General features: G+C 38.5%; 1 protein-coding gene across 1 annotated transcript; it reads right to left on the bottom strand.

Annotated features, from left to right (window-relative positions):
* fndc4a (fibronectin type III domain containing 4a) lies at nt 1-24,217 on the bottom strand. The gene is made up of 6 exons (XM_062437510.1): nt 24,142-24,217; nt 15,657-15,772; nt 13,965-14,169; nt 5,028-5,117; nt 2,669-2,802; nt 1-42 (listed from the first exon to the last, which is right to left on the bottom strand). The coding sequence occupies exons 1-6, from the start codon at nt 24,215-24,217 to the stop codon at nt 1-3; spliced, it is 663 nt and encodes a 220-aa protein (XP_062293494.1).
* Between the last annotated feature and the right edge of the window lie 3,235 nt (nt 24,218-27,452).

The raw sequence follows: 27,452 nt of genomic DNA, 5'->3' as shown, positions 1-27,452 counted from the left end.
TCAGACTTCAATTATGTTGATAGATGGCACAGAAGGATGAAACTGCAATAGACACAAGAAAATAAAAATCATTATTATTTTACTTTCCCCTCTTACATTAAGGAGTACTACATACTACATACTGGCAAAAGAAATGTTAGTTACTTATTTTTCACACACACACACACACACACACACACACACACACACACACACACACACACACACACACACACACACACACACACACACACACACACACACACACACACACACACACACACCCAGGTCCACCCCAGGCTTCCTCAAAATTGAACCAAGTGAGTTAATTGGTGGATATTTAAAAGAGTTTCTCAAGTCCTGATCAGAACTTCCCTGGCAGAAACCTTAGAAACCTTACATCAACATCCAGCCACCTAATGAGAACTGGAAAGAAAGATAAGACAAGACAATGAATAATCCTGTAACGATTACCCCCCTCAGCTAATTTACATAAGAGAACTCGATATGTTGCCACGTTAAATCCTGCCAGAGGTCAACACTCACAATGCAAATGACCTCGATTATTGATTGGTCGTGGCCTCATTACTGAGCTGTGACTGCACAGACGAGTGACAAATGAAAGGAAGAAACCAACATTAAGTGTCCAGAAAGGTGTTGGGCCACATCGTGCCGCCAGAACATCTTCAGTGCACCTTTGCATTGATTCTACAAGTTTCTGAACTGAACTGGAATGAACACCAGTCCACCACTCCCATCAGGATAGAAATGCTTCATAGTATGATAAAGGTGATCACATAGAACAACTTTGTATTGATTTAAAGGACACTTCCTTCTAAGGGGAGGAGTGGATCCAAACCAAACCTGCAAAATGTCTGATTGCCTCACAGTAAGGGTCAAGCATTCAGACCTGTTCCGGGTTTTGCTTAAATTTGTCACCCGTCTGTATCTTTCCACTGCTGTCTGTAACTTTTTAAAGACATTTCTCACACACTCAAAGCTTCACCAGTGCCTGGTCTCTTTGTTTTTCTTGGCAGAGACTTCTAGATAATTTCACTGACTCAGCCTTAGGCTTTGAACCTAAAGCCAAACTCTGTAATATTATAGAACATGTAGTACATTCCTCTATTTCCTCTAACATACATGCAGCTTTTATGTTGTTTTTTGTTGGTGTTGCAGTATTTAACACTGTTGGAGAATGCAGTTAAAACATTCGTATGATCACATGCATAGGAAAGATACCATTTCCATTAAGTGCACTTTTGGATGCAAGATGCATATTTTTCCCAGTGGAAAAAGATGAAGTTGCATTTGACTTGTGTTGTGCAGTCATATATAGCAGTACTCTTTTCTGACAATAATAACAATGAATCGCCATACAGTATGAAGGTCAAGCTTGACGAATAAGCTTTGTAATTATTTCATGCAAACATTAAACTATATATTTATAGCAGAAAGTACTGCATTTATGGATTTTTGCTAAAATATATAAAGGAATTCATTTATATTCATGTCATGTTACAGAGTAAGGTCTCTTGTCACTGCGGATGGCATTTTATAAGAAGTTTCTTTTTTTCCCTTTTTTTCTCTATATGCAAATATAATTTAATAAATAAATGTGAGCTCCTGCCTTGAATTTAATCATGGGGGCAGGGATGAGAATGTATACAAGAGGAAAACACAGAGATGGTTCTAGGTTTGTTCCATTTGGAGCCAGGCATTAGATACACCATGACTGGGCAATATTTTAATTATTGATCAAGCATCATTTCATGATAAATACATCATTAATCATGACATAATAGCGCCTTTTCTTTTCCCCCCTGTAGAGCAGAGCCAGATGCCCCTGTGTTCTACAAAACTGCAGTATTTAGGTTAATATGCTACATCACCAAGTTGGTGGCTGTGATGTGCCAAAGAGGTGGGCACATCATGGCAGCATGAGTTGGCTGAGCACACCGATAACATTACATTAACATTCATCTTCAGCAGAGGGAATTGCTTCTGCAGCAAGATGCATTAAAAAAACAGCACAACACAGAACAAAGAGAGAAACAGGATCAGGACTGCACAGTACACATTCGACATATATACAGACTTGCCAATATGGATTAAGAGCAGCTCAACAGAAGGATCTTTAACTGGAACATTGTTGCACAGCCATCCCCAGATTAGTGAAGTGAAATCCTTATTTTGTTGTTCCTTTTAGTCTTTACAAGGAAATATTTGTCTGTAGGTGTTTGAGACCGATTAAAATTACAATTACAAAGAAAAACTGTGTTGCCTCATGTTGTAGAGCCTTGTGTGTATCAGAGTTCAATCAAAAGTCAAATATCTCAGTTTCGTTCAGGTATGATATCAGCAAAAGTCTATTTAAAATGGGATTTAGGTGAAGTGTACTTTATGTTTTATTGCTCGTGATACCATCATTTAAGGGCTACACCTTCGTTGTTTAAGTTGGATGATAATGGAGAAAAAAAAGGAGATAAACTTCTTTGTTTGCAATGTCATGTTATATTAAGTTCTTGTTCTTGTCTGACAAACGTTTCAACCCTGCAGCAGTATTTTTGCCGTCTTATAGTTCAAGGTGTGCTGGACACTTGCATGTGCTAATATTTTACAACAAACTGATTCAGACAAAATAATCCTGAACTGATTGTCACACTACATTCAGAGGTATCGTGCTCACCTTGCTCCTGAGCAGTCCTCCACTGTGATGCTCTGGTGTGCTCCTCTCTGACGACGGCTTGGCCTTCTCCTTATTGTTGCTGGAGTCATTGTCCTTGATGATGTCATACTGCCGGCAGAACAGGGCAATAACAGCTGCCAGGGGGTGAGACGCAGGCACGTATGCAGCACACACACGCACGCGCACACACACACAGAGAAGGATAGTAATTTAGTCATGAGGCGGCAACTGTCACTCACAGACATATCACCACTTCCTGTAACTGAGCATGTTGAAAGGCCATGTGGATAATGGAATTCTGCTCCCAAGGGAGTGTGATGCCGGTGCCTTTATCTGAAAGCTACGAAGACAGTAATTCTCCCTGGAATTTTTGTTGTTGCATTTTGCAATCTGCCAGATTCAGTTTTGCCACCAGTTTGGATAAATACTGTATGCTCACAATTAACTTCCTTGCTTCACTGAGGTTATGAATTTATATGAGAACACTTTCATTAAATATTCAGAAACTGACACTGGTGATGAGAACTACTTTAGGGAGCTGCGCGAAGCATTCAGAGGATAAACGTGATTAATTTAATTAACAAATTATTTGTGCATCACGTAAGCCATCTGCATTAATGCAGCTACAGTAGATGTCATCGCCTTGCAGAGCGATGCTGGGGATGGCCAGTTTCACTGCTTCGCTGCTTTGTTAGATTATTGTAGCATTTGTCCACATTTAAATGCTTTACATATAATTGCAGTGTTGTTTTAATGGATGCAAAGTAAAGTGACATTTCATATCAGCAAAAACTTTTTTGCAAATGTGGTGATTTTCTTTAAAGGTACATTTTACTGTAAGCACTTTTCTTTCTTCTTTTTTGATCAAAGCCATTACAGCACAGAAACATTAGGCAATGTTGTATATTATATTTCATGCACATAGAAGCAAATATCTAATTACTCCACAATTCAATTAATTTTTTCAGACCTAGTCCATGCAGTGGAAAGTAACAGAGTTAAACAATAAAAGATTGCAATTCGATTAAAAAGTGAAAACATGAAAGAAACAAATAAATTATATATACATGAACAAAGTATGTTTTGTGGATTTTGAACTTTTGAAGGTGCTGAATGCTTCGCAAATGCAGGGAATATAGTAAATCTGACTTTAAATTACACTGGCTACAAATGAGCTGTCTGTTATAAACACCCAACATGAGGTGATTCAGTTCTTTCACTCCTACTCTTCACAGCCTCTGTGTTACTTTGGTTCCTCTCATTAGTATTACTTAACAAGTCACAGTGTTGCTCAGGGGTGGGAAAACCTGCTCCTGCCAGCCTGTCAGATATACCACTTCTCATTGTACCTCAACACTTCATTAATCAGCGCACTTCCTCTGAAGAGTAGAAAGTCATACTTAGATGTTGAAGAGAATGCTCAGAAAAGCGCGATGTTGGTTAAAAAAAAAAAAGGGAAAGGATGTTCACAGTTGTGTGATGTATTTTGGAGTGTGAGTTACACAGGGTTTTGGACTCTAGGGTCTGCTAGATGACTGTTCATTGATTAGTGGCTTATTGATTTGTGTCAATGTATTGATGTAGCTACAAGATCATCTACAGTGCGAAACCTTTGTAAGAGCCATGCATCATTAGTCTTCATTGAGGCTGACGATAATCGCTAACACATTTAAAAGGCCTCATTATCTTTTAGCTGATTGGGCAAGATTTTAATGTAATTTTACTATTGACAAAAACTGCTCAATAACATATGATGCTTTGGATTGGATTCATAGATATTAAATCTTATTGGATTTACAATTAGGCTGTTCAAAAAAGGGAAAAAAAGCATTCCCATTAGTAAATATCAGTATTAAGCAACTGAATGAAAAATACATATACCTATATGTTTCAACTTTAGTGTTATTACAGGAATAGTTTGCTATTTTGGGATATACACATATTTGCTTCGCCTCCGAGAATTTGATGAGAAGATCGATATCACTCTTATGTTTGTATGTAAAATGTAAAACTATATTAGCTTTGCATTGATAAGAGACTGAAAATAAAGGGAAACACCTAACCTGGCTCTGCCAAAAGGTAAAAGTCCACCTATCTTATTCGTTAAATTCTTACAAAAACATGTAAAAACTGCAAGTTGTTATAAGACAGGTAGTGTTGGAGCAATGACTTCTGAGTCTTGTTTTTATCTTGAGGTTGCCAGGCAACCAGTGAACTATTATACCATTTACTACTTAATAAAACATCTGTACATTTTTTTGCACATTGTAGTGCCCAAGGTGCTTTTCTTTGATCCTTAATCCTTTCTGTATTGCATGATTTTTCTTAAAAATGAATAACACACAGTTTACAAACCTACCTGCCCACATGATCAAGACCACTACAATTATGATCATCTCTCCTGTTTGTAGATGCCGGGACTTGTCCAGGCCCTGTACAGCGGGGTCATCTAGTAGAGGGCAGAGACAGGACAGTTATAGTCAGTACTGATTACTAAATACTAAGCATCAAAGTATTTGTCCCTTCATTTGTTTGTATGGGGAGTCTAAATGTTAAATACATTGTACATTAAAATGCAATCTATATAACAAAATCACAAACATTACTGTATAGTTGTCTTTGACGTAATATGAGTCAAACCTGAACCTTGACAGTGGTATTGGTTTCAGGACTATATTTAATGAATTCCTTGACAATGGGAGAACTCAGATCAAGTCAGTTGGGACTTGCAGAAATCTGACACTCCATTTATCTCTCATGACTTTTGTGCCATTTAACAAAAACTGTAGTAGTCAGTGAATGCGGTGGGCATTACCACATATCAATCTTGTAACATTAATCCTCCTTTAAGTGGATTGAATATGGGTTTATTTCCACTCTCCAAACTATCTCTTAACCCAGATGGATGGATCTCTTCCAGAGCACCACTCTTCCCAATTGGCTTTTTTAGTGAATCAAGTTGTCAAGAAACAGGCCCTGAATGGCAGACTGTCAGCTCCCTTCACATGATACTGTACCCCCATGATTTTTATGTCTTGTTAGTAATGTGAACTATTTTTCATAATATACAGTACCTATTAGCTAAAAGCATCAGCAACTGGCACTGCTAAGGCCTAATATTAGTTTCAGCTGAACATAAGCATGCATTTTTGAATGGAATGAGGATCAGAGATTTTGTCCCCCATCTCTTACAACATAGTCACTCTGTAATACATATTGCGTGTGAGAGTTGTATTAAGATAGACTTGAAAAAATTTGAACTCATCCTTACGAACCTAGATTAAGATTAATCTTTGCCATTTTCTATTTCTTCCCATTGCACGTTGAGTTTTACAGTTGATATCAGTCTGCAGATTACACCTAAATGGCAGGTCAGGACTCAGGTCAGTGCTGAGTACGGCTGGTGCCTCAGTACTGCAAGTGTCTCTCCGGTTTATTAAATCCCACATCTCCTCTGTCTGACTGAGCTCAATCACTCAATAATAAACTAATTCTTCTGCATATTAAAAAAAGAGTTTAATGCATTTTGGTCTTTCTAGCATGTCAATAATTATTGCTTCTTTGCATTTGATATCTCCTGCAACAAATTTTAACTGTCTGCATGCTGACGTATTTCTGAACACAGGTTGGTCAAGACATACTGTATAGAAACTGGGGGGGTCAACATCAAAGGCTGTTTAAGTAATGAATCAATAATGAAAAAGCAAGACTTTACAGATCAGCTTCTTTTTCTTGTTTACAGTTTTCCCTTTTCACATCAAAAAGTGCTTTGGTATACTGATAAATAGTATGTATTTGTATTGTATATGCACATGCATATTTGATGCAGTGGAGGATTTATAATACGGAGGGAGTGAACACAATTTCCAAATGACCTGCTGTATCATACATATTTCATATTTGCACCACACTCAACTATGCTCTGTGATTTTAGGAGGGAGGACTATGAGTGGATAGCGCTGACTCCTGTAGACCAGAGTTTAAGATAATTAGTTCACCTTCCTTCTGCTCATGCTGAATCCCATGATGTTGTTTGTGGCTGTGAACTGTCTTGAAACCATGTAGTGACACACCAGGGGTTCTGCAGTGGTGTCACAAAGATGAATCATCTGCTTTATTCTTATATTGTGTCTCCTTGGGATTTAATTTTAATTGAGCTTTTACGGTTTCATTAGGATTAAATTCCTAATTTAAAAGCATTTAGGTAGTTCTCCTGACACCATTGTGCTCATTTTGTCATTATTAACAGTTTGTTGACCCACTACAATGCCAAAGTTTATTGCTTTAAGATTATCATACATGCTTCACAGTTGTCTAGTTATCTAGATTATCTTTGATATTACAGTCGAGCTCCAATTAAAAATGATTTTCATTATGAATTAATCTAATTGTCTCAATGTTGTTTGCTCTATAATGTAAGGACTTACTATTTCCTAAAGCCCAAGGTGGTGTCTTGAAATTGTTTGTTTGTCCAAGCAACAGTTCAAATAACCCACATTTTCAGTTTACTATCAGATATGAGAAAGAAAAGCAGCACATTTTTACAGCTGAGGAGCTGTTTGGCTTTTTTGTATGGAACTGGGACAAAGTAGACAAACTGCGGTAACTACAGTTGTGACCAAAATTATTAGCCCCCCTTATGAAATTAGACAAAACTCTTGATTTCTCCATGGAAATGGCCATTAACAACACGTGTTTGTTATTGTGGAAACAAATACGCTACAAAGACAAAAGTTGACAAGTTTGATTAGGATATTTTATTGATACAATGAGTTAAAACAAAAAAGGGCAAAAATGAGAAATCCAAAATTATTAGCCCCCTGGCCATTAATAATCAATAGTGTACCCTTTCTGAGCCACAACTGACAACAGCCTCTTAGAGTAGTTCTTTACTAGGTTGGCACAGGACTCCTGAGGGATTTTGGCCCATTCTTCCATTGCAAATTGTTCCGAGCATGGACATTCACTTTGAGCACCCGCCACAGATCCTCAATAGGATTGAGGTCTGGGCTCTGTGCGGGCCACTCCAGGACCTTGGTTTTGGTATCTTTCAGGAACTGTTGGACCAATTCCGATGTGTGCTTTGGGTCATTGTCTTGTTGGAAGACCCAGGGAGGACCTAAGGATAGACTACGAGCAGATTTCTGCATATTATCCCTCAAAATGTCAACATCATTTTCTTTTTTCATGATGCCATGCACCCGAACAAGGCTCCCTGTGCCTGAGGCTGCAAAACAGCCCCACAGCATGATGCTCCCACCACCATGTTCAACTGTGGGAACTGTGTTCTTAGGGTTTAAGGCCTCTCCCTTTCTTCGCCAAACATAAGCAGCATCCATGTGCCCGAACAATTCCAGTTTAGTTTCATCAGACCAAAGCATAGACTTCCAAAACTCATCTTTACCTTTCAAATGTTCACGGGCAAACCTCAGCCTGGTTTTGATGTGCCGCTCTTTGAGTAAAGGGGTTCTTCTTGGACGATGGCCCTGAAGCCCACCACGATGGAGAGCCCTCACAACTGTGCTCTTTGAAACATCAACTCCAGAAGAGGCCAGGTCAGCAACAATCATCTTGGCAGATGTCCGGGGATTTTTGCTGACATCTCATAGAGTTCTTGAAATCTTGAGCTTACGACCACGCCCAGGTTTGTTTCTTACAGAATTTGACTCCTTGTACTTGGCAATGATGCAACGTACAGCGGTTCTAGACACTGTGAAACACTTGGACATGGCAGTATAGCCTTCCCCCTTATCATGAGCCTCCACTATCTTCTTTCTGAGCTCAAGACTGATTTCCTTTGTCTTTGGTATGGTGAGTAAAAGTAGTTCCTCTCAATAATGTGTTCAAGTGCCCTGTTCCTTGGAGTCCTTTTATGCTGATTGAATGTTCAGGTGTTGTTAGGAAGCCAATTGACTGCACAGGTGTGGTTTGAAAGCTGTTTGGTTACTTAAGTGTGTTTTTGAAGGCAAGAATTCACATGGGGGGAAATATTATTGACCACCCCATCATGGGGGCTAATATTTTTGAAATCCCAATTTTGCTCTATATTTGATATAAAACTAGCCTAAAATGTTATTTTATATTCCAAAATGTACCAAAACTACTAAAAAGCACTGGTGAATGTTTGATTATATCGAGTTTTATCAATGCTGCAAACATTGGGAAGAATTTTAGGAAAATGTTCCATAATTCCTGGCAGGCCAATAATTTTGGTCACAACTGTACAAGTCGTGGGTAGACAGTCTGTCACGAACAGGGATAAGTAATGGCTAAACCAAAATCTCTTTTATTGTGTAACAGGATGCTATCAGGCTCAGTGTGACCGTCTGCTCTGCCTATGGTTGAATGTCACTTATCGAATGCTGTTATCGCTTTATTTAAGATTTGATTTGCTGTATCGAAATACAGACCCCAGCTACATAAGCAGATAATAAAATTGTATCAAAATACAATTCATAATGATGATATCCCCTGGAATTATGGGGTATCATCATACAATCAAATACATTCTCCCCATTAGATTTCTGTTTTGAAAAAGTGATTTACAGAGCAAGTCTTTGAAATCTCTATCTGTCAAACCCAAAGAATTATTTACCAGGGACTGAGCAGTATGCAGCATATCTTTGTTCCAGTGCTTTTAATGGAGAGCCTATGTGTAGTCTCTGACCCAGCAAAGACAACATGGCATCTCTTTGAAGTATCACACAGTGCTTGGTGGCAGCAGGTAACAGTTTCATGTCTTTTGCTGTATAATTATTTTTCATCATATTTGTATAAATCTGTAACCTCACTGATAATACTAACACATATATTAATTTGCACACTTTTAGCACAGAAGGCAATCTCCCATAGTAACATAAGTATTAGGCTGGAATTTTTTACTTACATTCAGTAAAATTATTTATTTTTGAATTCTCACAGACATATAGTAACTTCACTTGTGTTAAAGCACTGCTCCTCTAAGCATAGCACAACATACCTCACTCTTGAAGGGCAGGCAAAGCACGTAAATACATATTCTGATTAAAAGCTTTCTGTGGAACTAATGAAACTGAGCTAGACTTTTAAAAGGCAATATTGATCCTGGGGAAAAAAGTCTATAGTAGCCTATTTATATTCAAATTCGCCTGCAACATATGGTCCATATCTTGCCAGAAAATGCTTCTCATGAAATAGATAGATTCTGATTCCATCTAGGCATACATTCAGTGGCATATGTACTAATATGTAATCACATTATAAAAGAATTGCTTTCAAGAAAAAAGCAAAAGCACTATTGATTCTTGGGTATCATAGCTCTAGCTATTTGGGATGTCGGGTATATACCGTAAATCAATTTGCTTTCAATAGGAGCCACTTGGCTGTGACAAAGGATCTCTGAAATGGCTCTGTGATGTCGGAGCCAGCTAGATTAAAAAAGGCTTTTTAAGGCTCAATGGCCAGAAGCAAGAACCTCAACAAAACATGTCACATTAAGCTCCTGTAAGGTGCATTAAGGTTTATGAAGAATAACATATTTTAAGTAGTAACATTATTTTAGGAATTTTAGGCAACCATTTTTTTCATATTTGGCAAAAACAAACGCTCTTAGCCGACCAAGCTGTAAATTTTCAGCAAATGATGGAAATTCATTTTTAGATCTAGAAATTAATGGTGCACTGAAAAATTAAGTGGCTCCGATCTCTCATTGATTGCCCTGTTATCTGTCTGTTATCTTTTTGATGTAACCTTTTCTTGCACCCTCATTATAATCAGATGTTCCTATACGTCATTTAAGGACTCATTATGATATAATAAGGAAGTTCAAAGCTGAACCTGGAAAAATATATTATAACCTATTTAGAGGCCATCGTACAACTAGACGACCTAATTCTGTTATTAAAAAGTGGGTGAATGGTTGGAGAAAATGGGTCACTTTGCATCTTTGCAGTTTAAGCAGTGGAATTAGGTACATGTAAGACAAACTACCTGTACTGTTACCTAATGTAATTTTATTTAGAGGTGCAATTGGTAATATTCATTTTCTCTTCAGACAAACGATAACCATAAAATATCAATAGGTTGACAACTGTTGCTAATCAATGCTTTATTACCTCAATGGTTGCATTTGAAGTAAAAAAAAAAAAAAAGAAAGAAAGAAGAGATTTTAATGCTATGTTCATGTCATGTGAGCTGAATGGTAGATAGATGAATGATTCCCATGTTTATATGAAAGTGTTGATGCATGATTGCAGAGTTGGTTTGTGTGGACTGTCAATGGAGAACTACAGTATAACCATTACATTTGAGTTAGATTGTCTTCGGCTGTAATGAGACATCCATATTTGTTTTCCCTTTTTAGGCAGATTTTTTGCATTATAAAGCACGATGCTGGATACATTTCTCTTTCAGGGAAATCTGAGTCATAAACACAACGTGAATGTTAACAGAAACTGGTAATGCTAGTAACTCCTTATGTGACGAAGGAGGCATAAGCTCTTTAGGCAGACAGCTAAGTCTGTGAACTTCCTGGAAATGCTGTACACCACTAAGAATTTCGGTCCAGGACCAAATTAATTTGGTATTTTATGCCCATAACCTAGACCACATAAGGAAACCATCTAGCTGATGCAACAAATTAGAATGGAAGTTATGATTAATAATTAATCTAATTGATGCAATCAAATGTAGTTCTTAGAAGTAGCATCATGATCATTGTTTTTGTAGTATTATTATGTAATGGATACTGCTGTTACTTTCTTATGCTGTTTTACTGATTGCACTTGTGGCATCATTTTTTGTCACACCAGCACAGTTAATTAGGTTACTGTGTTTGTCTTTGTCAACTACAGTAGGTTCTTTATCTGAAAGAGGGATGAAACTAAATAACAGCTGTGGATATTTCACAGGTGATGTCTGTCACTGTTCAGTCCACAAAATCATTGTCGACAGTATGAGTGTCAAAATAAGAAGCCAAAGATAAAAAGAGAGGCTGAGCAATAATCATGGCATGGGTTACTGTACATAAAGAAACTTGATGTGACTGGCAGGGACTTTCAAACTGGGGCACGAGGAGTCAGCAGTGCTGGTATTAGATTTATGGAAAGCTGACACCGATTGCTTCAACACTTACCAAAACAAACTCCCACAAATGAAGCTCATCCATTGAATGGGCTGTTTTTTCTGACCCACTTGGATGACTCTGGGGGGAAGGAGGGGGTGGAGGCTACAAATCCTGATTAATGGTGCATAGTGAATCTTTTCTAAGAGTCTTAAAGAAGTAGTGAGGCCCATCTCACTGTCCATAAGTATTTTTTAGCTCAGTACATTGTTCACATATTGACTGTTGGTTAGCTTTCAACTTTTTCTGTTTTTTTTTACATCAAAAACAAACACAAAAAATAATTTACTGTAAAACAACAGGAAAGGGATGCTAAGTCAGTGCCCTTTTTAGCTAAATGGGCAGCACACTCTTTTGAACTTGAGCTTGAATTTGTTTCTTTCTTTTTCTTTTTCACTGGCCGATCTTGCCAGCTCTACTAATGGTAGCCAACCTGAGTCAGCTGAAGGGAAACATTTGTGATTTACTTGCATCAGCATTTCCCATATTCACAACCTCAACCAGATCATAAAATAGCAGGAAACAATGTAGGAAGTATTGGGTCAGTTTCTAGATGACTGTCAAATGCAAGCCAACATTATTGTAGGAGTAAATCTATTATCCCAAACTAATGCGGAGCAAATTAGCAGAGGAGGTTCTTCTGAAATGTAGACTCTTCCCAGCTGCTAATAATAGAGAGCAAATAGCTTTTTCTCACCCTTTCCTCATCTGTGCTTCAAGAAATTGAGAGCTACTGAACCTATTCTCTATTTGTCATGGTCTTCATATTTCCTTCAGCCCATGAGCCGAGCCCAGACACTGAATCTGAAGTGTTTTAGAGTGTGTGTCAGAATCCTGATTAGGCACCCAGAGTGATATAGAGTTGCATAAATTCAGAGGAGCTTGCCAGTAGACATGCTTGGAGAGTCTGTCAATAATGAATCGGTGTCTAGAGAAAATAAACTGGCAAGAGGCAGACAGACCCCCTGGAGAGGTGCTGTGAGAGGATGCTTCAGGTTACTTGCACTTATGTTGGCGCTAGCCTTTACTGTACCTCATTTTCAGTGTCAGGGTGCTTAAAAGCATTCAACAGCCCGAAGAGGCTTTAGAGCAAGAGGAGGAAAAGTGTCTGTAATGGGTTACTCTCATCTGTGCCTCAGCAAAAAGGCCTGTGGCAGAATGTGTAGAATTAAATGCAAGGCATTATTTTATGTAACAGAGTTAGACAAAACACTGAAAAAACATCTGCAGCACCCTTTTGACCTGGTCATTATACTGCATGTTGACATACTTTACAGCATTTCGTTAACTTGAGGAGAGCATGTGAGCTAATACAGTGTCTGGCAGTTCTTTGATATTAACAAATCCCATAAAGTATTGTCTTTGTAGCCACAGCCTAATATAGTTTTTGCCAAGATGTGCTATTAATGATTTAAGAAACATAACAGTAACACCACTGCACTGGACAACAACGCTGCTGAACCAGTGATGAAGCCATATTGGACAGACACTGTCACTTAGTATGCTGAGCTCCTTCTTGACCATTCTGTTCAGCTAATAGACATATCATCCAAAACCAGTAGTATGGACATTTTTTCTATTTGTTTTGAGAAATAAACTATACTGACTATATTATTTCTTATGGCCAAATATGTCACCCAGTGCAGTCTTATATATTTAAAGAGTGTGGCTCTTTGGATGGCAGTATTGGCATTCCTTTCTGTTGGTCCGCCACTTTGTTCCACAGCGAAACTTCAACTATTGGATGGATTGCAAAGAAATTTCGTACTGACATTCATGGTCTCTGGAGGATAAAGCCTCAGGTCAAAATTCCAATTTGCCCAATACTTTGGTTTTTGACCAAAATACCATCAAAACTAATGATAGTCCCCCTCAACCCTCAGGTGTGAACTATGTTTAGAGCTAACAGGCTAAAATAAGATGGGAAACCAGGTAAATGTTCCCTGCTAAACATTTGCATATTTTTATTTCATTGTGAGCATGTTAGCATGCCAGCCTTAACATTTAGCTCAAACACAGCTGTGCCTAAATAAAGGCCAACAAAGTCCCTAGCATGGTTCTCTGAAAAAGTGGTAACTAGGAGCGTCTACTCTTTCAATCACATACCTAAGGGGGAAAAATCCCTTGTTTTTGTCCGAGAATCCACACAGGTATCTTTAAAATGACGTTTGTCAGGCCTTGGCTTTGTCAGCTTACCTTGATTAGAACTGTTGGAAGGGAAGCGGTCTGTCTTCTTGAGCGTGCGAAAATGGATCTTCTTACTGGCTTGGCTTTCTCCATATAGGCCAATCGACTGGACCTGGATGATGTAGTCTGTCTCCTCCTCCAGGTCCCAAAGAACACAAGATCGACTTGTGGTGTTGACCTCCCGGATGAATCGCTGCATGTGTCCATCCTGCCTCTAGGGTTTTGAAGAATGGCACAGAATGAATTGAGGCACTGGACAGATACACTAATCAATACAGTAGATAATGAGGTTATCAGGTGATCAAACATGAAGACCTGCGTGTCCCTTAGGAAGGTGGTCTCTTTTGTAAAAAGTCTTGTTGCTTCACTTTCTGAATTTTCTCTTACTTTTGTCTTTTCAATTATATACCACACCCCCAAAATCATAAAAGCTAAAAAAAAATTAAAAAAGATATATATATATATATCGGGCATGACAATATGAGATGGGGGTGACCAACCAAAAAATGTTCAAGGTGCTGGAAAACTACATGCTGAGTACTTTATTATATTAACAGTCGGCACTCCATTTTCACCATATGGAGCTTTGACTGGAAGTTGAAAAGTTGTGGAGTCAAATATCAGATTAATTTTGAATTCAAGTACTTTTAGACACAAACTTTCAAAGTCTCAGCTTTGTCTTTGACCTTTCAGAATATTATTGGGGTTATCAAGACCCTCTTCCTGCTTGCATGCAGTGCTCTCTGCCTTGTGTGCTTTCTAGCCCATCTGCAACTGGAGTGGCTTTGAGCCAAATATCTTCTTATCTGTATTTTATGGCTTTGCTTGACTGATAGATCACATAAAAAAGCCAACTACTCTTTGTAAACGATGGATAATGCAATTATTAAACCACCAGATACACTCAAGGCAATTACCAAACGTGTTTAAATTCAACTGCATAACATCATGAACAGCCCTAAGGGGAGGCATCTGGGTGTTGTATACAGCCCATCAGTTGCTCTTAGTGAATAGAAAAGTTAAATGACTGCATAATGTTTTGGTTGCATAAAGCATTAATATGATTGCATTAGCATATGGCACTCCATCATTCAGTGTTAGCATTCATTGGCTTTCTTCTTTTAAGCCTCTTTAAATCTTTTCATCCAAAAAAATGTAGTTTTGCAGCCACACGTGAAGTCATGCTGCAACCTTGACGAATCAGTCATGCCAAGAGTTAGTCTGATTCCATACTTGAAGGGATGATTTAGTCAAAGATTTAAGGGGTTCCTAAGAATATTAATCCAGTCACAAACACATTTTTATTCACCCAGGATCTTGTGCCTTTGTGCCATTCGCTACTTGGTATACTAGTAAAACTTGTGATACAAACTGAACACACAAATTCTCCACTATAGAATTCAGTGATCAAATTTCATTGTCCAAAGAAATGTTCTTTTGGTTGTCCATGCCTGTTATATCTTAAATGTGGTAGACAGGCTGTCAAGAACTGTGACATAGTAAGGAAAAAGGATTCCAGGTGCAATTCTTCATCCTGGCTGAATGGCATGCCAAAATTTTCAACAAGACATGATGATGGCCAAATGCCAAACCACAAATGGCTATCGCCGAAAATAAAACGGATGTCAAATGTCTGTTTTTTTCAGTGTTTTGCTGACCCTCTTCAGTCTCTGTGATTTAAATCAAAAGTTTAGGACATACTTGTTGTGAGATGGAGAAGCCAATTATTATATCTCCCTCTGGAACCTCCCAGGTTACAGTTGCTGAGTCAGCTCGCAGGTTCATGACAGACACATTGACGGGAGCTGGCGGTCGGTCTGGAAGAGAGGAAACAGAAACCGAGAGATGTTATAATCCATTCACTTTTCTAGATAATTAATTATCCATGCTGTCTGTGTCCAAACTGGACCTGCAATGTCTCAAGCATGATGTTGTCACTCTGAACTCACCACAGGTGTTTGTGTTAAAAGTGAATAGGCCATTCTTACTTTCAGTGTACATATGGTCAAGCTTTTGGATGAATTAGCCAATGGAATCAGGAATAAGAGCAGCACTATGGGGCACCAGGCTGTGTGTGACTGAAAGTGACATTTTTTCACTTTCAGGGGTACATGAGTATTGTAAGTTATATATTTATATTTTGGGGCTCTGCTGGAATATATTTGCATGATTTACTCTTTATTTATCCTATAGTGCCCCTTTATGCAGCCCTCAAGTTCACCCTCTCTCTGAAACAGGCCGTTTCTGCTCCTGTCTCTTTATGGCCCCTTCTTCTGATGAGCCCACTCTGTTCTGATTTGCCAGCATCCGAAAGCTGTGTTTCAGCCAACTTCTGGTGGCTACATAAACAAGCATGTTTGAGTCCAAACAAACAATATGATGTCATCACAAAGAGAAAGTAGGAGTAACATTGCAAATTAAGCATTCATTCATTAATTCATTCACGAACGTTTTTGCTTACCTTCACCACAAGTTTCGGAACTTTGAACATGTGTAACTTACGGTGCATTCCAGTTGTACTTGGAAGTTGGAATTTCGGAGTTCCCAGTCAGAAATTTAAATTGGAACGCCCCCTTACCTCACCAGCCTCGACCTCATCCAAGTGCATCAACAGTGTGAAAGTTGTAGTAATATCATGTTTATTAGCAGGTTTGTCCTATTTGTGTCTCATTAAATCAATCATACACACAGCACTGTCTGACTTTTGTGGACATGTTGCTACAGTGTTTGTATGCTCAAAATACAGCAAAATATGTTTTTATCAACTGGTATTGCGATCAAGTTAGCTATGTATACCTTTCTATAGTTTTGTAATGTTGATGTGGATTTCAGAGAAGTTCTTTTCCACTATTCTGTTTTCAAATGCAAGGTCCTCAGGCCCTTAAACCATCAGGTTGCTGTCTCAACAGCCGTACCACACAGTTGTGCCACTATAATTACTTTCCTCTGCCTTTGCTATTGGATTAGACTTAGTGCTAGTCACACTTTAACAAGCTCTTAGATTGGTCTTCTCAGGAACATAAAATGCATACAGGACATACTGCAAAAGGTCATGCATACAACCAGCTGCAGAGGAAATCTCAATGCTCTATAGGGTCACTGCAATATTTATAATATGTGTTTCTGGGGGGAAGCTGCTGATAATAGCACACTACTGTATGAGTTCCTCTGCCCAAGCATTTCGATTAAAAATGAGTAAAATCAGTTAACACTGTATCTTTTAACTAATTTAAGTACTCACCGTTTGAATGCACTGCTTTATTATTAACTTACACTATCACTAGTAAATCACATACATGTATGAATTTATCACTATGTCTGTCAACCTGACAACCTGGATTTTTTAAAGTAACCAGAGTGTCCGTTTCATGTCCACCTCCCTTGGTCAGGGTTACGTTTCTTCACCCCGTCACATTGTAGCCATCTATCATGATTTGCCACTGGACACACTGATTGTGAAGTGGGACAGAAGCCTGGGAAGCAAAAGGCAGGAGAAACAGAGGGTGACAGATCTAATAGAAGGCCCATACGGCTTTACAGTCTCCAAGCAATCGCTCAGGTCAGATGGATAGGTAAGATAGGATTGGCTGGGCAGATGGGGACCTGGAGGCCATCCTCAGGGCTTTTTGTTGTTACCGTGGGCCTAATGGACTTTGTGTGTTGTCACAGAAAGTAACTGATGCACTATGGAGTGGGTCAAGTATGTGGAAATATCTTGCCTAGTCAAATATGTGAGAAAAAAGGAAAAGTTTCACCTGGGGTTGGAACCAGACAGGACAATGTTTAGTATAAAGAAATCTACTATAAATATGAATAAACTGTGCAGCTTTACCTCAAAATAGTGCTACAGTTCAGAAGGTTTAAATATGAGGGAGGTGCAACTAAAGTATCATAGCTGCTCTTTAATTACCGATAGTAAGATTTTTAGTAACAGTTTTCTACAGCAGTTCACTCCAAAGTCTATTAATTTGAGGTTGTACAGTCAATTTACATTTTAAAAGCTTTTAGTAACTCATAGGGCACAGACTTAACACAGCTGCCTTGTGATGACAGCCAAAGGCATGTGCCGTGAAAGGACAATATTTCATCTAAGTCCACTGATGAGAGAAAGCTGAAAGACAAAATGATGAAATTTAGAGGTATTTTAACTAATTTGCAGTTTGCAGTCCCTCTGACATCACTCTTCTCTTATCTCTCCATGTCTCCCCTTTAATCTATTTTCTCTCTCTCTCCCTCTCTGTCTGTTTTATCTCTGAGACAATCAATGATGCCCTCTGTATTTGGTGCAAAAGGTGACACTGAGGCAGATCTCAAGACCCTCAGGTTATACAAGCCTTTCAGTCTCCCTATTTCAGCCCTTGTGGCATTATGATCTACAGAGGTCAAGGTCAGTTCCTCCAGCTCGTGACATGCTTGTAGATTGATAAATGGAGGTGAGTGACTGAGCTGAACAAGAGGCCAGACTACGGCTAAGCCCGTGATAGACAGCGTAAGAGGTCATTAATGCTCCAACGGTAGGAAGAGCAGGGAGAAAGGTGAGTTTGGCTATTGGTAAAACTGGAATCGAGTTCACAAGGTTAAGTCTCACTCATTTTGTCCATATAATGAAGAAGCTCTTTATGGAAACAGGTGTTGTAATGTGTTGAGATAAATGTACAGCGGGTTGAAAGAGCGGGCAAGTCACACACAGTTTAAATTGTCCTTGATCTTTGGAGAGCGATGGGGACAGAGTCATACATATATTTACAATAATCACTCCAGTGTCCTTGTGCCTTGACTGTCTCTAAACGATTGCCAGTTTTGTCATGAACATTTGATAATCATGGTAATAATTGTATAATTTAATCTATTATCAGTATTATAACACAACCTACTGGGGCACTAACTGGTTGACTTTCATCTGCATACTCAACAAATCCCTCCTTGGATGTTACATATGGCTTTTACATACCAGGATTACATTTTTTAGCCATGTTAGCAGTGCTAGTGGTTGGTAATGTTGGTCGACAAGTCAGTAAATCCACTACATTGATCCCGATAGAAGATACTAGATGATGGATTGCTGTGAAACTCTGCTTTGTACAGACAATCATGGCCTCCACAGGATTAATCCCTTGACTTTGGTGATCCTCCATTTTTGAGCTTTGAAAAGTTGCAAAAACTATTGGTTGGATAGCTGCAAACTTTTATTTCCCCTTGGGGATTAATTGTAATAACTTTGGTGATCCCCTTACTTTAGCTAGTTTTTGTTTAGTATTAAATCGCTAATGTTAGTATGCTAGCATGACAAACTAAGATGGTGACCATGGTAAATGTTATATGTGATGTTTGCATATTGACAGCAGCATTTGGCTGTAAGCAAGTAAGCAGCATCAAGCCTTGATTGCCCTCACCGCGTGTCATGCAGTCCACACTGTTGAGAATCAGGTGCCACATTTATCTAAGACAGGACACATTCATTTCTCTTGAAAGTCATTGTCCTTTAGGTAATGGGGGTTACAGACATCCATGCATGAGCAAAGAAGCACCCATACCCATGATGCATTGGCTGTGGGTCAGTTATGTGTGATGGAGCAACTGACAGTTAAGTTGAAACAGGCCATGAATCATCACTAATGTATAAGTGCTCTCTTTCTCTGTAATGTTGCTTTTGTTGCAGGTGGTTGAGCAAGACAAGTATATTTTCAAATTGAAATACCTCAGTCAGGTTAGTAACATAAAGAGTAAAATGAGATGAAGCCAACTAAAACTGATGTATTTACTATTTTAGAAGATTATGACAAGCAACATGGCCCTGAATTATCTAATATCTAATCACTGTTGGTTATGCTTTATTGGACAGGCTCAAGAGTAGATGACAGATAACCAATACAGCTCTGTGAATTACTAACATAAATATTTGTATTGATATCAAATCCAGTCTGCTTTCCAATATTCCCTTCCAGTTTGTTTGACATTCTCTTCCTAGGTAATACGTGTCATTGTATATACTTCAATATTTGATATTGGCCACGTGTCCTAAGTGAGCCTCACTCCGACCCAGAATGCATTATGTAAGATCTGAAATCAAACAGCAATAGGTCATAGTGGCTGAGGCGTGTGTCAGTGCAAACAAATGGTAAGACCTTGGGATGTGGGCATAATGCCAGGATGAATCATAGCCTATAGCTCATGTCCAGCACATTAGCTATACTCTCCATCTAATGTAGAGATAGTGAAAGTGCTGGTGAATCTCTGACTGGGTGACAAGCTACATGGAATGCAGCCCAGTCTGAATTTGTTAGAGCCAGGTAGGGCCATGGCATCTTTTATTTTGTCCTCTATATTTGCTTGTGAAACACAACCGTGCAATACGTACTGCTTTACGCATAGTTTATTTATTGGTTGCTTATATATGCTAAGAGATTGGTTGGAAAAGATTTTTATGATCCAACAATAAAACTGTAAGAGAGTGGGAGCATTTTTTGGATAAGAATGACACATTCCTCAAGCAGAAACAGAAAAATGAGATGTGAGTTGAAAATTGGAGATTTACTTCACCTGTCAGATTTACAAGGATAACAGTTTGACTGGTGACATCATCTCAGTTTTACTATCTGCAGGAGAGACACTTGAGTTTAGTTTGATAGCAGCTGAAGAAAGGCATTAAGTTTGAAATGCATAGCCAAGTCAAAATGTAATATCACTACCTTTATGTGTTTGCTTTTTGCACCTGATGTGGGTTACATGATGACGCTCATGAGCAAATAAAAACGTTTTCACCTCTGCATCCAGTGAGCTCCAATTTAAGTCACAGTTCGAAAGTTGTTATTTCTTATCACTATTTGTTAGTAGACACTATATTTGGTTGTCAGGCATCAATGCATTTCTTTTAGAAAGTGTGATAGCAGAATCAGTGACCTTTTCTAATTGACTCCAGTTAGTACCAGAAATCCTTTGTAGATTATTTTGTAATCTCTGTCTACACTGGAAGACAATGATGCATTTCACCAAAAGTATTTGTGTTTTTACATCTCATACTGCCAATTAATCAATTTGTTTCTCACATTTTTAATCATAATTTACATTTCTAAACCCACATTCAAGAAATCTTTAACAGAAAATTATAAGATGACATTTTAAAAGCATGTTTGCTCACTTATGATAATGTGACAACTGCTCTGTAAATATCCTAGATGAAAACAGAGCTAGCACCTACTTTTACAGACAATATCAAGTCTGAAGCTCATTATTCAGCTGGCATAAATGTTCCAAGTGATTGATTAGTTCACTAACAATGCAATAAAACTCCTAAAGGTGAGTGATTAATGCTGCGTCAAACACTTAAAGGCAAAACACTGTGGTTTACCAAGGTGCTGATACTGTATCCCTGTATTATTGATCATATTTCAGTCTCAATCATCTCCAAGAAAGTGACAGTTTGAAGGGCTGTTTGATGTGATCCTTTTCAAATAATTAAAATAATGTGTCAGTCCCATTTCTGAAATGATACATTGACTGACATCATGAATAAAGGCAATAACTTGCATTTTTGATGTGTTGCCCAGCCAATCTTCAAACAGCTTAATCTACAGAGGTTTTAAAGTCAGTTATGGGAAGTCTAAATGTTCTCTGCACAGCAGGAGGTTGTTGCACAGCTGCTCTAAGGTGTTACTAATCACTGGGTAGTGGGCCTCTTAAGCAATATCACGCTGTTTTAAAAAAAAATCTCAGCTGCAGCACTCTCTGCCCCCATACTACCTTTGAAAATAATGTTCCTGTTTCATCTCTGAACTGGATTCCCCTCAGAGCTCGATTCCAAAGTGACATTCACATCCTGTCTTTGTTTCACATGCAATTCCACATGGGAGAAGTGACTTTTTTGTGATCTTAGGTTAAATCCTCTACTACAACACACTGGTATCTATCTAATGCAGGGACAACAGGATAACGTAGATGGATATACAATAGATGCAAAGACTCGTCCAGTCAGGCATGGATAAATCACATGCTTTCCCCTATACATTTCAGAACCTCAGTTGGGGCACTTAATGTCCCTTGCTTTAGGTACACCCTGTCTTCTTTCTCACAGACTCAGATGCTGTAAAATAGCAGTGGTTCCAGATGGGACCAGGTGCCAGTCTAAGGTTAATGTAATCTTTGGCCAAACTCTCAGGCTTTTCAGCTGCAAGCTAACATTGCTTCATCATCCCAAAAAGGTAAAGGCTGCAAGAGCACACAAACAGAGCTTGTAGCATCATTTGTCTTTGCTATTAATTTAATCCAAACCAGACAGCAACAAGTGATCTGCTGTCTCATACTCTAAAATCCTGTTTGTGCAAAAATAATTAGTTGTCTGATTGTTCTCTGCAAATATGTAAAATGTCAGCCAATAAAATTATGAGAACATTGGCCTCACACTGATAGATTCAGGTTTAATACGGGACGTCTATTTGTCAAGAATGTGTCACCAGGTTCATGAGCAGCAGATTGCCAATTTGAAGAATGATATGAGCCTGGCCATGGCCATTTATAGTGTGTTTGCTTTTAGATAGTGTAAATGTAAATATGAGCATTTGTTGTCAATTTGGACCTAGAATGATATAATTGTACTGTTGAAGTTAGGAAGGTTGCACCATACTTCTGGTTTAGTCAGAAAAATACTTTGACTTTCTCAGTGACATTCTGATACAGCCATCACATATGCCTGTAAGTGAAAAGCTTCAAGATAGATGAACAAAAAACACATTATATTGTTTACAAGCATTCACTGTTTTCACTGATGTCCTTATCACTTTTAAATCATTTGGGTAAGTTCTACTTATTCACCCGCATAAAAGAGACTTCACTGAAAATACCCCCTCTTTCTGCTTCATTGTACTGTTTAATTTTGTATGCACAACCTCACCATGAACCAAAGACTAACAATTATTTTAGACCTTCCCCAGAATGACATGTCACTGTGAATCCCTTAGTCTCATAGCATGCATAGCAAGTGATGGCACTAATGAATTCCACATTTATTTTAATTTACTTTGAAGCTTATTGCAACTGCCACATTTATATTTATGAATGCTGTGTTTATTATTTTAATAGTAGCTTTTCCTGCTCTTGACAACCCCACACCAAATCCCAATGGGATCAGAGATGTTCCGTCTCACATGTCAGAGCAGAACATAACAAAAGCTCTGGATGTTTTGTCTCAGAGAGACGCTACACACACCCACAGAAACATTGAAGTGCCAATCTGATTGTCTCAAGGCGCTATCACATGTAGCACTCCATTCTCTCAAGAGGCGAGAGAGGAAGTGATAGAGGTAGACAGGTAGATAAAGAGACAGAGATACTGTAGATGCATGCGCACAGAGGCAGAACCAAGAAGATTTCTGTCACAGAGATAGGAACATTTTCCTGAACAGTAAGTCTGAAGGTAAGGTTACAATGGAAAAAATACAAATATACTGCACAGTGTATTTTGGGAGTACAGCCACAACCACAATCAGTATTAACACAGGTTATCTCACCCATTCATAAACTAACCCACACTGTAATATGCAGAATGAAAAAGTGTTGCTGTGACTTTACTGATTCTTAAATTGGTTCGGCAACTGGTGTTAACTCAGAGAAGTGAATGACCCTGTATATTCTGGCCCACATTAAGACCTTTATAAAGGCACATTGTTCAGTAGGACCATGATTTAAGAATGAAATGAGCTTTCTTCTGCCAACAAGATCAAGGGAAGGTGTTTGCCAAGTGAGTAAACACAGAACAGTGGGAAAAGGCTGGATATGGCTGATTTCTCTCACCAGGAAATTATTGCCAGATTTGTAATTAAATACATAATGTAAGGCAAGCAAAGCTGCCAAGGTTATTATTGAGGTAATAAAATAGTTCATACACATTTAAATGTAAAAACACATATAACATTTTAGAAAATAATTACACTACATCTTGTTTTCATGTACCGAAACATGTTTGCACTGTCTTCTAAATGTGGTTAAACAGGCGATAATATTTCAGTCTGTTTGATCTGTATGAATGAAGAACATAATCTATTATCATGTGCAAATTTAACCACAGCAAAAGCTGTGTCCGACTCACTTGTTTGCGCTTTATGATACTTTAAGAACAGCTAATGGCGCATTTTATAAGGCTAGAAAGTGCACAATTAATTGACTGGACTCATCTGCTTTGAGGCTTACTTACTTGCTCCTACCAAGAACATGCCGCTGCCAAAAAGCAACAGGACCAAGGAGTTGAGCAAAACAAGCAGACGAGCCATGTCCTAGTGGGTATCGTCGCTCCTCTGAGATTAAGAAACGCAGATCTCCTTATGCTTGAAGGGCAACTAAATGACTGCAGTTCATTTGTGTGACATGTTGGGATTCGTTTGAGGAAGGAACGAATCGGCTCCTCATTGAAAGGCTGCCGGGCTGAATATGTTGCTGGTCAGTAGATAGATAACCAGTGGAAGTACGTGAGAAATGATGTCTTCAGAAACATTTTGTCGAGACGATTCTTCATTTAAGGTTTAATTCCATAAGTCCTACATCCAAGTCTTCTTGTCACACTGAGACGATGTCCGACTAAATCTGGAGGGTGAAACTGTACACTCCCGTCATCCTTGAGATCACCGTGCACCAGTGTTCAGGAGCTCTCAGGTATGAGCAGGTCGTAGAGAGGATGACGCTCGCAGTGTCGTCGGTCCCCTCGCAGAAACACAGAGGGGACGCCGAGGGGCGATTCAGCACCATGGACAGCACAGTCGGTCATCCAGCAGTCCTTCCCGCTTTAACCCCCCCAACAAGCCTGTAAGGTTCCCAGCACTTAGCTCAAGTGCAGGCGCAGTACCGTGATTAATCATCCACGTGTCATCAGAGGAGGGCAGAGCAGCAGCTATAATACGCTCACCTGGACAACAGCCACCGCTCACACAAACTCACACACACATATACACACACATGCTTACCGCAACATGGTGAGGAGTGTAGATATTAGGTTGTGAACCATGTGGTTTTTTTTCTGTAAATTAAAAGCATGAATTGGATTAAACATAGATGCTGTAAAAATGGTGTCCGGGTTCATTCACAAAACTAGTGATGAAATATCTCATAGTGTTTTACTCATAACCCCAGCAGCAGGACTCACTCATCACACACTGCAGGCACGCACACACACACAGACACACACACACACACACACACACGCACACCGTGCTATCAGCAAGATTAATCATGTTGATAAGCTGAGTGCATTGCCTCATGGGACAAGCCTTCACATCAGATTGCTTGTCTATATGGAATCAGCCAGCACATGCAGGGCTGCTGCAGTCTCAATTCTGACTCAGTGAATAAGTCATCACATGTTTTGGGGCATATTATTATACAGGCTCTAGTTATGAATCACATGATGCATATGAACATCATATCCTGTATTTGTAACAAGAATAAAAACAGCAAAATAACTTCTTAGACAGGGAGCATGTTTTTGTCCCCTTTCAAAGCATTATTTGGCAGCTTTGGAACCTTTAGGTGGGCATGAGAATGTTGTTTTCCCCTCTCTCAAATGTTGCCATGGTTTCTGTGTGCTCACCAGTCCTCATTGAGCCAGAGCAGACAGGGGCTTTTGTGGGAAAAATTAATAAATAAAAAGGAACAATGAAGTTTAAGATATCAGATATCGAAGTTACCATGACAGCTGTGACAATTATGTGGATTTTATCTCAATAAGAGCTTTCCAGGTTTCTGCAATCACTGAAATGTTAGGTTATTGCACTGCAGTTGGTGTTCACTGCATTAACTTTATAATATTTTTTCTCTAAATACAGTTTAACTATAAGGCTCAATTCTGAAATTTAGTTTTATATGAACAGGGTGATTGTTGTGTTTATTTTCACCTCATGCATCCTATTGAACAGTTATTTATTGAGCTCCTCTGTTATACTGTATTGATTTTTCTTGGTATAAATCTCATCTTGCAGTCAGGGGTTTTCATTTATAACAATACAAAAAATGGCCACTTTAAATTTAAGATATTGTGTTAGCATGAGCAGATACATTTCCTAAAGTCCTAAATATCAAACCAAAATATTTTTTCAGTGAGATGTGATTCCTGTACTTCTGTTAAACTCTTTCAAGTAAATTGTGAAGATTTTCTGAGAGGACAGTTTTGGGCTCAAACACAGCTATGCCTTACTGTACTACACTGGGGATATGTATTCTTCATGCCTCAAAAATCCTCTTGCAGTCCATTTTCAGTCCTGTGAGATGTTAGCAATCCTTGGATCTCACATCAAATGGAAATACCACAGAATGATTGAGTACAGGAACTAAAATCTTTTTCACTGTAACATGAGCCAGCATTTATTTAAAAAAAGCCTGGGCAGCATCACTTAGTGGACATTTGTGTCCATTGAAAAGAGTACATTAAGTTGCTCATAAAGCTCAAGTATAACTGTATAACTGTCTACAGTATAACCAAAAAAAAGGAAACAGACTCAGAATTTAAAACCCATACTTGGAAAACTTCAATATAATTTTGATCGTTCCCCATTAATACAGTCATTGAGCAATATCAAGTGCAGGATAATGATAAAGGGTCATCAGATAAATCTGAGATGGTTAAATGGAGAGGAAAGAAGAAACACAAGAGTTCAGATACACAAATCTGTTTTCAGTTTTTGGATTTTTTCTCCAATCTTTGATTTTTGGTGAAATATTGAATCATTGGAACATTTAGTGAAATTAAACCATGTGAAAAGTTTAGAGGGAAAAATCACTGTTTAGTTGGGCTGTTAACAACTCATAGACGTCTGAAATGTGAGCCCGACTATACACTGCTCGTTGTAAGATGTCAAAAGTAAAAAAGGTTGGAAACCTCTAGTTTCATCTTTAAAAAATATGTTGTATTTTAAAAGCATGTTATACTATCCATTGTGTCAAATCTTCATCTAAAAAAGTAGATTCTGACATTTAACTGTGAGATAAATGTAGTGGAGTAAAAAGTACAATATGTCCCTCTGAAATGTAGTGTAGTGGAAGTATAAAGTAAAATAAAATGGATATACTCAAGTAAAGTACAAGTAACTCAAAATTGTACTTAATGCAGTATATACATAAATGTACGTTGTTACTTTCCACCATTGCAATGGAACAGAAATTAGTTACACAAGCAGCACTCAGGCTTTTGGGCTTTTAATTTTGCATAGCAGCACTCAACATGCTCTGCACTTCAATTGGTGCTCCATTCTAATTTTGGCCAGTTGTTTGTTTTTAACATAATTGCTTGACTGCACCAGGAGCTCCTGTTGCTTAGCTGTTATGAGGGAGGGCAGCCCTTCATTTTGTGTGTAAACTGGGTAAAACACAGAGTCAGAGTAAATGAATTCAAGCTGTGTGCCTGAAATACGGTTTCACATTAATGGATGGATTTTCACTCTCAGTGTGTGAGCACCATTTGTGACCATTTGTTGCTGTTACTCTTCTGGAAACATACACACCCCTGCAAGCTTTGGAATA

Source organism: Scomber scombrus, chromosome 17 (assembly GCF_963691925.1).
Source record: "Scomber scombrus chromosome 17, fScoSco1.1, whole genome shotgun sequence".
NCBI lineage: Eukaryota > Metazoa > Chordata > Actinopteri > Scombriformes > Scombridae > Scomber > Scomber scombrus.
The sequence above is the reverse complement of the archived record's forward strand: the minus strand, read 5'-3'. Positions and strand labels throughout refer to the sequence as shown.

Excerpts from the sequence above, each read along its gene's own strand:
- fndc4a (XM_062437510.1), bottom strand. The coding sequence starts at position 24,217 with ATGGCTCGTCTGCTTGTTTTGCTCAACTCCTTGGTCCTGTTGCTTTTT. Across the intron at positions 15,773-24,141 it reads CATGTTCTTGGTAGGAGCAA|ACCGACCGCCAGCTCCCGTC; the intron begins GTAAGTAAGCCT and ends CCTCTCTTCCAG. Across the intron at positions 5,118-13,964 it reads TTCCAACAGTTCTAATCAAG|ATGACCCCGCTGTACAGGGC; the intron begins GTAAGCTGACAA and ends GCCCTCTACTAG.